This window comes from Phalangium opilio, unplaced genomic scaffold (genome assembly GCF_054372755.1).
Source record: "Phalangium opilio isolate 3A_F unplaced genomic scaffold, DU_Popi_V2 ptg000031l_1, whole genome shotgun sequence".
Taxonomy (NCBI): domain Eukaryota; kingdom Metazoa; phylum Arthropoda; class Arachnida; order Opiliones; family Phalangiidae; genus Phalangium; species Phalangium opilio.
This window is the reverse complement of record NW_028324158.1, coordinates 9183861-9196295: the sequence shown is the minus strand read 5'-3', so window position 1 is coordinate 9196295 and position 12435 is coordinate 9183861. Positions and strand designations below refer to the sequence as shown.

General features: G+C 35.5%; 1 protein-coding gene and 1 long non-coding RNA gene across 2 annotated transcripts; both read right to left on the bottom strand.

The window, feature by feature from the left end:
• Nucleotides 1–1530: 1530 nt before the first annotated feature.
• On the bottom strand, nucleotides 1531–2882 carry LOC149690460 (uncharacterized). The gene is made up of 3 exons (XR_016383746.1): nucleotides 2346–2882; nucleotides 2227–2285; nucleotides 1531–2162 (listed from the first exon to the last, which is right to left on the bottom strand). It is a non-coding gene; the product is annotated as an uncharacterized LOC149690460 (long non-coding RNA).
• Nucleotides 2883–7468: 4586 nt separating this feature from the next.
• On the bottom strand, nucleotides 7469–12242 carry LOC149690459 (RWD domain-containing protein 2A). The gene is made up of 2 exons (XM_089869994.1): nucleotides 11793–12242; nucleotides 7469–9014 (listed from the first exon to the last, which is right to left on the bottom strand). Exons 1-2 carry the CDS (start codon nucleotides 11991–11993, stop codon nucleotides 8256–8258), a joined length of 960 nt encoding a protein of 319 aa, XP_089726120.1. The 5' UTR covers nucleotides 11994–12242; the 3' UTR covers nucleotides 7469–8255.
• Nucleotides 12243–12435: the final 193 nt, after the last annotated feature.

Sequence of the window (12435 nt, the reverse complement as noted above, 5' to 3'; positions counted from 1 at the left end):
AACAATATAATAATGTCTTGACCAGCTGCGTCTCCAAAATAATGTAGTGTACACCCGAATGTCACTCTCTTATAATATCACGCAATATTATCTCCGCCCTAAAGTCGGAAAACCTCCTTAGATGTACCAATAACTCTTTTTAGTAAGCCTCCTAACGTTTTCTATAGTGATATACCTTTTAACACGCTGTCAAGCGACATTGTGTCCATTTTTTTGTACTATGAAAGTTTCAGCGTGTAAACCTAAATAAGTAAATAATTATAAGTCTTCACTCTAGTATAGACGAACACAAGTTGGTGGGCAGAATTCTTTTTGACGTCATCGGGAACCCAAGGATCTAGAACCAAGAACCCGTATATGACACTAGAACGTATGAATAACTATCATAAGGAAGGGATTCATACAACTATATCTTGGACCATGGTACCTTTCGTGATGATTTGCCCAAAAACTTCTCGGGTCTACGTAAATAAACTTCTTTTAGCATAGCCGCTACAGTCTGGCAGTGAGCATGTATAAGAAGGAGAAACTGAAAGCTCGGAGAGACCAAATTCCCTTTCAACCCCCTCCCCTTTCATAACAGGTTCCGCACATGCGCGATCGGCGCAACAGAGAGGGAAGAAAAATCAGAGAAATTTGTTTACGGTCACGTGACGTCTGGCTTCTCGGCTGTGCACAGAGGTAGGTGCGCGCGCGAGAGAGAGATCATTCTCCTCCTTTTAAGTGTTCACTGAGTCTGGCGCCAAGTACGCCAGTCCTACTCTAATAGAGACTTAAAGGGTCATTAGTTAGGTACTTATGTTCATAACCCTTTCTGTTTTTATTCCCCTGGAGCAGGAAGGAGGGGCCCTTTTGCTATTTTGATAATTTATAGACTAGTTTCTCATGAAAAAGGGACTCTCTCTCTCTCTCAGCCAGCTCTCTTAGCGAAGCTCCGGCTGTGGTATGGAATTTAAAGCAACGTGTTTAAAAAGCATATAAGCCTTGATCTTTCAAAGATGGGGTTGGTTTCTTTCTTACTTAGCAATTTGGTACTCTTCATTTTCTCCAGAAAAAAAGCTAAAAATCTTTATTGCCCTAACTACTTCTTTCGTTCCCATGTATATTTTAAAGCCATACGAATTTAACTAAAAATGGAAGAAGCTTTTCTTTCTTTCTGTACCATTTAGTTTATCTTTTAAAAGTGAAGAGTTCTCGAAATGGTTTGTCTGATTTTTACGTGCCTAAGTACCGAATATTCAATGTTCTTCAGATTTTTCAAAGAAATTTAGGCTTGGAAACATCTGAATCATCTGAAAGCATGTTGTTTTTCAAGTCTGAACGTTCGACGAATCACGTGACGGTTCATTATGCAGTCCATCTTCCTATTTAGTCTGTACTAAGCCTTTGATAGCAGCGCCTCACCAGGCCTCCCTCGCTTTACCTCGAATCTATGACCTACCTCACTCTCTTCATGGCAAGCTCCAGTTTCTAAGTTACCAGTGACAAACTTATGGAAGCAACATATCTTATGAACTTATGGTACCACGTACTGAGAAGTGTTGTTAATATTTTCTTAATTTTTCCATAGAACATCGTTTAACTTCTAATTAGTGATTTCATATAGTATTTTAGTGGCTTGGTTTCATTTAAAATAATATTTTGCGTCAAACAAAATTTCATAGGAAGACTTCATTTATTTTTATTAAGTTGAACGGTTTCCCATTGATTAAAGCCATATCAATCCCCATATACACAAACAGCTAATGATTTTAATTTTTATTTGGAATTTTATTAACGATCCCCAAAGTTACGGAGGTCGAAATAAATAAATAAATTAATATGACTAGGTAGAAATCTTTCATTTAATGAAAATTAAAGTGGATTAATGATGGCTACTTTGTTGTTATCTAACGCCCTTTAAATTCAACGAGGCACCCTGTATTTCGTAGCATCTGTTTGGGGGCCCCATCGCGGATAAATAGTGGCAAAGTTCATTAGTTTGGCCCTTGTTTCTACGGCGACAATCAGTAAAAATGGGCCCCACGTTCATTCCTTCATTGCTAAACCAGAAGCGGTTGGTTCGTTCAGCGGACGTTGGGTTTTAGGAACGCAGCAGATTGTTGCTAGTTTCTTGACTCTTCCAACGGATTTTCCCAAAGAAACACGCGGAAACACCTTGCCTACGGGTTGATAATTAAGCAACTGAATTAATCTTCATTAAAACATTAACTGTAGTGCACTGACAGCGTTATTTGTAGCTGTAACAGATGCATGATAAGAAGTTGTCCCTCCAGTGACAGTTCCTGAAAGGAATCATTCAAAGTTTTGATTTGAAATTTAAATAACTAGAGGCTAGTTACTACCGGAAACTCGAGATTCCCGTGGAGTGTATGACACTTATAATTTGTACAATTATTACGTCGAGTGACTGTCCCCTTGTGAAATGATGATTAAGAATGGTTAAAATTCATATTCAGGAAGTCTCAAGCTTTATTTTGAGTACAAACACGGCTTACTAACTCAAAGTAGTTTAGTAGAAAACTTGATTTTTAGTACTTGGCGGCCATCTTGGGAAATGGCGGCCAAATAATTTACCATAACTTCCAGATATAATTTTGTACTGTAAATAGTGGGTTGTAAGTACTCAAATGAAAGCTTATATTAAGGCGAATGCGATGGTACCTTAATTTTAAGGTAAACAACCTATTACGAAACGGAAATACCTCAAAATAAGCCTTAGTCGTTATCAAACCAACAGTACAAGCACAGCCTGGCAAAACTTTTCAAGCAACTGTTAATAAACTACACCCTGTATAAATTTAACCTTTTCCACCCCTGAAAAACGATGGCGTAGCGGTAGCCGTAACTGGCATCGTGACTATACTATCACCAAAGAAGCCAGTTGCTCAAATGAAAGAAAAAACTTTTGTATTCCCCATGATGCCACGCCACGGTCTCCGGTCTCCGTAAAAAAGGGGAGATTTTTTTTTCCCTGGGATGATGGCGCTATATTTAGGCCTGAAAGGGGCGTGTAACGTTTACAAAAACGTGCTTTTCACGTGTTTGGTGGTTTCTTTTTTCAAGGCCAATGTCAAACTTCCGATTAAATATATTTTTTTGGCCTCCTAAGCTAAGCGTCGACCTACCTTAGGGCCTAGGCTTACCGAAAAAAAAAGAATATTAACATGCGTTGCGCAAAACGGCTTAAGCACGACGTTTTAGCGTAACGTTTTTTTTACAGAAATAGATAAACCGAAAGACATGGTGTAGATAAGTTTGGTTTTATTCGAATTTGTCTAAAAATTAGTTGAAAGTAGGTGAAAAATTGGAAATATACTCCTGACCTTGAAATTTAAGGGTCGTGTACGCCTGTTCCCACTTAAAAGACATTTTATTGGATGTTGTCAACGATTTTAGCCTAGAAAAATAAACACTATATTTTGAAACAGTAGTTTTATATATATTTGAAATTATTTAAAAATAGGGGTTGAAAGTAGGTGAAAATAGGTGTAAAATAAGTAATACGACTATGACCTTGAAATAAAAATGTTCATGTATGCATGCCCCTGTTCACGTGGCATCTAATTATGGGTTCCCATCAACTAAAACTATATTTTCATAACTTCTTCGTGATTTACTTCTTGCGATTTTATAATAAGCGTTTAGAAAAAAGGTTTCTGGAATTTTTTACCCGTTGAGGAAATGGCCCGTTGAACAGGAAATCGGCTTTCGGTGTTGTTTTTTGGTCTACAAGATTTTAGGTCAAATATATTTAAAAAAAATCAAAATTTGACCTTTGCACATTAAGGCCTACAAAACGAATCAATCTCATTTGGGTTTTAATCTCTATTTAATCACTTCGTTAATGCCTTCGACTGAGCTGGTTAGGTTGTCGCTTTAAATAGTATTAAGTTGCGATTTAAAGTTAAATTAAATTTAAATAAGTTTAAATTAAATAAGATGACTAAGTTTCGATGCCGGAGTTTAATTATTTTCGTACTAATTTACTGGCGTTGCTTAGTAAAGGCTGAAACAAACGATACATCTATTGTTTTAAATGAAGGTAAGATTCAAATTAATTCATTTTTAAATAATTATTAATTATACTATAGTATGTTTGTTAGTTTATCGTTTATTTATCCATATTGTATTTAAGTTAAGAAGATTAGCTGTAGAATGAATTTAACATGAAACTTAAACGGAATTAAAAATGATATTTTTATATTAAAAGGATTTAATGTTTCGTTTTCGGCATTTTAAAAGCGTTATGTTTAAAATACGCATTGTCAGTATAATGGATTTAAGTTAAGAAAACTTAATGGGGTCCGACACATATCTATCTACTCAAGGGAATGGTAATTTTTAAATTTTAATAAAATTCAGTAAAGTAAGGATAAAAGCTAGCTTATAAAATTTTCCATTATTAATTTAGTAAACGCCTTTTATCTTTCATTTATTTTTAAAAGGGTTAAGTTTAATTTTTAATTTATATTATATAGTGTTTTATAATGTATTGCCCTGTAGCTATTTGGATCTAATTTAATTTATCAAAAGCAAATAGAGAATAATAGGAAGTGGGAAAGTAAGAAGGGCGATGATGTTTTGATACTATTTGGAAGCCATTTTAAAATATGGTCATGTGAACCACTGTTTTATTATAATGTAATCAGTTGAAATTTACTTAAGTAACTTAGCTGTTTCTACGTTTTTGGCCGCCATTTTAAGATGGCTGCCGATTAGAAATATATTAAGTAAATACCTACCTGCTACTTAAAATGAACGTCCCAGCGAAAGTAGTTATATAGGGTAATGTGGTTAGGGCTGTGTGTTGATGAGTCGATAAGTCATAAACGAATTTGAAAAAAAAATTATTTTAATATTTAAGAAAAAACTTATCAAATTTTATGGAAACTTTAATTTTTTTCAAAAAATTCTACAAACTATACAATCCATAGTATAAAAAGTAATTAAAACAATTTTTGTTTTATTTTTTTTTTTAATAATAAAAAGTCACCGGTACAAGTTTCAAATTTAAATTTTTAAACTAACAAATGTTTTTACTTTTAAATTTTATACAGATGGTATTACGGAAGTCAAACTGCGATTGGACACGATAACTGATGACGTTTTCAAGGTCATGAATAAAGCATTTGGGCTCGTAGAAGAGGGCCAAAGGTCAAGAAGGTCACCGACTATACTTAACCCTGGTTTTGCCTCTCAAGAAACTGGTAAGTCTGAATTTTTTATTCATTTAAAAAAAAATGTTACAAAAAATGAGAAATTCGTATGAAGAATTTAAAATTTTAGTACGACCGATAATTACTTTGTGTTTTATCGGTTAATCAGTTGTGCTGTGCGTTTGTTTTCTCGGACGTTTTGTTGTCTTTTATTTCAATTGACATTTGAGATCAAAAGGCCAGTTTTAAAGTATCGGGAAAATAAACCACTCCATAAACATGAATCGTTTAAATTGAAGAGTTTATAACAACCATCTGTGCATTCTTTAAGAATTTAAAAAAGGGGATATTTTGGGTGATATAGGCTTCGACTCTCTAATTTCAAAGTAGTTGCCTTAAGTTTAATCAGTTTGTTTTTTTTTTTTTTTTTTTTTTCCACTTCAATGATTATAATCTGGTTTCACGCCCTAAAATATTTTTAAATTATTGATAGTCAAATGGGTTTTAAACGGGACATGAAGGGTTAACCGGAAAACAGGTTTTAGAATCCGGAATTTATGATAATTTTATGTTTAACAAGTTGGTGGTTGCATAATGAGAATTTGTTTAGATTTTGAAGAGTTTGAGAAATTAGGCTTAGCTACTTTTGAATATTTTGGTGTTAAAGATTTTATTAACTATTAACTATTAAGGGATAGGCAAGAAGAAATAGCTACTTTGGTTGCTACGTTTTAAACTTGTTTAAACTAATGCCGTTTTTAATTAGGGTTAATTGTACATCTCTTAAAACTAGGCTTAACATGTTAGGGTTAACTGTGCATCGCTTAAAATTAGGCTTAACATCTCGGCGTCTCTTAAATCTAGGGTTAACATGTTAGGGTTTAACTGGGCATTTCTTAAAATTAGGCCTAACATGTTTGGGTTAACTATGCATCTCTTATATCTAGGCTTAACGTGTTAGTGTTATCTGAACGACTCTTAAAGTTTGGATCTCGTACTGTAGAAAATACGGTTACAAAAACATGATTGACATGGTTAGTCTTACGTTTTAGAAAGGGTTAAACGCGCAATAACATTCTAGATCAAGCACAACATTGCGTCCCCGCCTATCCCAGTTTTCGTTTAGTCAGTCAGTAGGGCTCTATGGTATTAAAAAGCAGAAACCACAAAGCAAAATGTATGCCAAGAGAGCATTGACCTCAACTTTCACTTTTTTGCGCGCTCGCGCGTTGAGTGGCGTAGATGCGAAGCAATATTACGAGATTTATCTTTTGTCGGTGTAGGGATTCTTTTTACTTTCCCTTTCTATCTCCCACTCTTGTAACTTTCTCTTTCAGCTTTTATTGAAGGTTTTCCCTAGATTTTGGTTTTCTGTCGACATATTAGTGAGTGGCTATTCCTATTGAACGGTATTTTTTGAGGGGCTGACCGGTTCTCGGATTTACTTAGCTGTAGGGGCATGTTTGAGGCCGAATTCTTTGCGTTAGTAATGCTATAAGCAAAAATACGCCCAAGTATGCCACTTTGACAGTCACTCACGCTACTAAGAAATTGACCGGAAAAACGTGCGAAATGGCGCGAGAACTTTTACGTGTTAAGCATAACTTGAAAATTAAAATTGAAGAGCACGTGTTAATTGTCTCGCGTCATAATTGAAAAACCACGTGTTTATTGTCTCGCGCCAAAATAGTGGCACACTTAAGCGTATTTATGTTACTTATATTCTTAAAGAATATTAAGTAGGCAATATTAAATTTTCAGAGATATGAGAACTGGTTTTTGTATGGGCTCTATTTAAATATGTTGACGTAAAGTGTTTTTACATGAAAATTGTGTTGGGGTCACGGGGTGGGGTAGCCTCGTTGAATTTTTGGAGTTAGTAAATAGATACCTAGATACGTTGTCTTTATCAAGAAGTAAATCGGCCATCTTTATGATATAGTGTTAGTCTTAGATTTAAAGAAATCACTCTTGTTTGTTGGTTATACTTACCATTTTAAGTTTCATTACCAATGGTAATTAGGTGGATTTTATAATCGGAATTAGGTTAAATTCAGGTCCTATTGCTTGTGTTTTTCAACCATACTTTTCAGTGCTATATTTATGGCTACACAGTTTTAAAGGTACTTCGAAGTTTGTTTCAGAAATATCTATTCTTTGAGCATGGCGAACTTATTTCGAATTAAAAGCTAAATTTTCAACTTATGAAATACGTAACAAAATACGTTTAATTTTAATTTCAAGTAACTCCTAGGCCTAATCAGGTTTGGGGGTGGTTTTTTTACGTTTCACTATTGACAATATTCAAATTCAGCAAACATTTAAATTTTTATTTAATTCTTTTTTTCCAAATTTCAAATTTTTGACTTACTTTTTTTCATATAAAAACTGTGAAATAGAAATTCGATTTAACAGTAACGTTGATTCTTCTTTTTTTGTCACAAAACTATTTAGAATTAACTGGTATTTTAACATCGCTTTGACCAGAAAAATAGTAAATTTTCAAAAGATTTTCAGTTACTTTTCGATCTTTTGTTAATTTTTTTTTTTGTGAAGTTTAGTAAAAAATAATCGCTCATTAACACACTTTTTTTATCTCATTATAAAAATATAAACATCCTAAACTCAATTCATACTGTAATAGGACGCGATTAAAGTGGTTTCATCTCAAACATATGATTTTGTTTGTTGACGGCAACAAATAATAGATAATGTTCCAAAAAATAACTCCGAACGCTTGGGGCAAAGTTTGAAAACTCAATAATACTTATATAGAAAATAATCATTTTACTAATTGTCGCAAAATTTCACTGTTTAAGCGCTAGCTAATTAAGTTTAAAAGGTTCAAAGTTCACCCATACTCAATCTTAAGGCGCTGTGAATTTGTAGCTGTTCTGAAGGCAATTAAACTAATGTAACTTAACTATTAAATCATTCTGAGACGAAACCACTCAATCGTTAAACACTTTTAACCATTAGCAAAAAACAAAAAATCAAAATTAATTATAATTGGGGAGGTAATTAAACAATTCGATTTGAATCATCAATTTTTAAACCTAAATATATAAACAAAAATTGGGTCTAAATTAAATTGAACTAAGGGTGTCCGTTAGGATTAGTTAGTTTCCCATCGACACCGAAATAATCTTTGAAAACGTAACCGCATTGATGTTGTTCTAAAAATCTGAAAAATTCCCCCATGTCCATATGATATTCTCGACCCGGACCTTGTCTAGGTTTAAACCCGACTTCTTGTAAAGGCCCAAATTTTCTCAAATGGTTAATACTACTAGCCTTTAAATGTTGACTAGCTGAACCGTTACTAGCTTGGGTATCTGAGACGTTATCGTCAACAGTCTCCTTCTTCTTCAACATAATCTTTTTCCAACTCATGTGTCTAACCCTTTGCCAGAATTTATTGCAATCTCTAGTTAAACCTTCCGCGCAGATAATACCCGGTTTCCCCGGTAAACAGAAGCCAGTTAACTGTAACTCGTTACCTAATTCTAAAATGGCTCTCCTCTTTCCTTTGTTAAATATATGATGACTGTATATCCATAAACGACTGAATGTAGTATCGCTGTCCTCGGGGTCCGAACCACCGGAACCACGATCGTGGTCACCGTCTTCGGGTTTGCGTCGACTAGCGCTGATGTAGGACGTACAGTTGTCCGATAACCATTGAATTAGGACCAATACTCTTAGCTCGCCTTCGGGTAAACTGGTTAGAAAATGGGCCAGGTCGGAATTCATGTTGTGTTGTTGTTCACGGTCCAGTCCTGGAGAACGGACGTAGACTTCGGGGTCTACAGCTGGGTAATCGTGGGGTAGGCTGCAACTTAGCTCCACTTTTTCCTATAGTTATTTGGGGAGAGTTAAATATTTGGTACGTTAGTGTCTGAAATTGAGTTTGATTGACATGTTTTTGTTTAAAGAACGATTTATGAAGGGACTTATGGGGGATTTCTAGTCCAAAATTTTCTATGACGCTACTCCCACTAATCCCCTTCTGGTGATAGCTATTTCGAACTGTTCGCAATTATTTGTGAAGACACTATGTGCAGTTCTAAAGAAAATCCCGAACTGTTCGGAACTGTCCATTAAATTTTGCTTGCTATTTCATTACAAACACGTAGTAACGTAACGTGCAAACACTTGTCCCATTGTTTCAATTGCAAAAAAATGTATGTCTTTAAAGGTAACAACAACATAATATTGATTGGTAGTGCGTTTATAAATGCAGTACATAAAACTAAAGTTTAAATGCTTTTTCCTTGTTATTTGCTTTACATAGAGGCATAAGTTCATAAGATAATGTTCCTTCCATAAGTTTGTCACTGGTAACTTAGAAACTGGAGTTTGTCATGAAGTGAGGGAGGTGTATGTCATAGATTCGAGGTAAAGCGACACCTGGTGAGGTGCTGTCAAAGGCTTAATAGGAGAAGGTGGAAGTCCTGCAGAATTAATTAACCGAGTGTAGGACTTCTCGCTTCCGTCGTTCTCGAACTAGCTCGAGCTGTAAGTCTCTAGTGTCATACTTATGGAACATATCTTATAAACTTATGATAGAGGTATATTTCAATCGATTTTAAGACTTGCGTTAGTAGGTTTCATAATCTCTTCATAGGTAACTCAATTTTTTATTGAAAAACAATTTTGTCTTAACTAATAAATTTTGTACTGTAAGCGTTGGCAGACAAACGTCGAATTCCGAGCCCTCGCCCAGTATATTAAATATGTTCTTAAAATGAAAAACATTGAGAAAATTCTGGTCTAAATGAAGGTTATACAACTTATACTGCGAAAGCATAAAGTTGATTACCTTGATAATCCAGTGCGGTTGACATTTCATTCCGGAATTATAAGTGTTTATATCATAATCTAAGACAAGCTATAACCCCTTTTTTAAATTAAATTTTAATCTTATTATTAAATTGAAGAGATTTTATTGGTTCTTATGTAGACTCTGAGAAAAAGGGGATTCAGACTATTGAGAACAAAATCTCGGGGTAAATTCTTATTAGTTAAATTATTTAGCTGCTTAGCATGGTCGAGATGAATTTTAGAAGACCATATAATATAACCGAATTAAATATGAATTTATAGACTCAGGTGAATATGAATTTCTCAGGTGGAGCTTAGTTTTGCGAACTGCGTACGAACCCTAGCCTAGTTTGCTTAGTTCTTGATGTTGTCTTATAATCTAATTGATGGGTTAATTAACAATAACTTAATTGTTCTTGTACAGGCTATAGCTATTATGTCTTTCAGAATTTTTAGTGCGTCAAATAAGCGGTGCTTGTTGTAGGGGTCTGTCTAATACATATATTTATTTGGGCGCTTTATAAGGGTTTTGAATTGGAAACTATATTTGGACTAATATTGACTAAAATGAATAGGCGTTGGTTAGTAAAATATGTATGCAAATTCATTCTGAATTTCCTTGACACGGTTCGATAATAGGTGAAACGCATTTTGCATACTAAACTATGCAGAAGGAGCGTTCGTCTCCGTCCGGAAATATTAAAAGCAATAAGGGATTTTCGCTTAAGTATATGAACAGTTCAAAATATTTCACGTATTTTCATTTTCTGGAACTGTATCGCCTTATGAAGTGTTATGCACAAAACTAACTAAACGTTTCCGTTTCCATGAGTAATGGCAGCCCTCTGCCTTCGACTGTATTAAGCTCTATGGGGAAATAACATGGGGTGCCATTAGTCTATAGAAACAAGTATTTATCTTTGCTGATAAAATTTAATCTCCAAAATTAGTACTTAAATGATATGAAATGGATCAGAATATAGAGGGTTTTATTTATAATTGTCATCTGTCTGGGTTTCCACCATCTACTTTAAATAATGCAAACAAAACTCCCAAAAACTCTCTTGAAAAAGGTCCTATTGAAGTTTGAACTTGTTTGTTTATAAGTGATATTTTTAATCAAGATCGTGCTTGAAATATTATTAGTTTGTCTGGGTTGACGGTCTAATTCGCGGTCTGTCCATTGATTATGCCTAATCTGTTTGGTACGCTAGCTGTCAAAGGCCGAAATTAAAGATAGCCCACTTCCCAACGGACGTCTATGGAACCAACTCTGGCATTACGATGGTTATCCGTTGTAGGATACAACCTTAGAAGGGGCAGAGTTTAATATGGAAAGAATGGGTTGTTACCGTTTTTTAACTAGGGAATTTACCCTTTTCTAAGGTTGGATTATACTATAAAGCTGCAATAAGATATTGCAGAAATCGAAAGGTGTTTTACTATTTCTACGCGTTGGAAATCGTTAAAATTTCGAATTAGTTACGCTGTCGCTATAGACTAATGGCACCCCATGTTATTTTCCCATTGAGCTTAATACAGTCGAAGGCAGAGGGCTGCCATTACCCTATTGTCAGTGATGGTACTATCAAGAAGATGCAAAGAAATTATGGCTTCAATTGGCCGGGTAGACCTATCTCAACACAACGCTTCATTGGACAACCGCAATTTGTTATCTGGGAGCGCGTACAGCCAACGCATTGGTACACGCGGAGGGTTTATATCTTTACGTCATACACGCTGCCATAACAAACCCTTACCCACCGCTTTGTTTTCTTTAGGACAGTAGGTTAAAGAGACGTGGCTTACCTTTTCAATTTGAAGGTTAATGGTGAAATCGAGTCTAGCTGGGAGTTCTTCGGTTTTTCCGTCGGCATAGTCGGATATGTCGGTAATCGCGGACGGGTCGTCAACGCGAAACTCGCTCTCGTTGGGGTACATGCTGGTCAGCATTTCTAACTCGGCTAGTTGAAGCTTGAGTAGATCTTGGGGAGATCTGTCGCGGCTCATGGTTGCAGGCGCCTGGTTACTCGGCGTATTGTCGCCCTTCCGAGATGATCGCGGTTATTTAACCCTACCAGCGCTGTCCTTTCCATCTATTAAACACGTGGTCCCCTTTGAGCCCCGCTGTGTTTACAACTCTCTCCTTTACTATTAAATATTTTTACGCTGCTAAGCGACGCGTCGATGGCGGTGAGAGAATAGGCCTCTGCGAAGCAACGCGCTATGAACTGCCTTATTTCCTTATAATACTACCCCACTTTTAGCTAAGCCTTTTTGGCCACCCCCGTTTCTATCCCCCCTTTATCTCTTGCTCTAATACCAGTTTCCGAGCCTTTTACCTCAACGTCCTGATTGGACGGAAAGTGGTGACGTAGGCTTCTTTGATAAGCTGCTTTCTCTTCAATGATCTTACCCTTAGCCTCTGCCATCTAGTTGAGTAACATCGAAG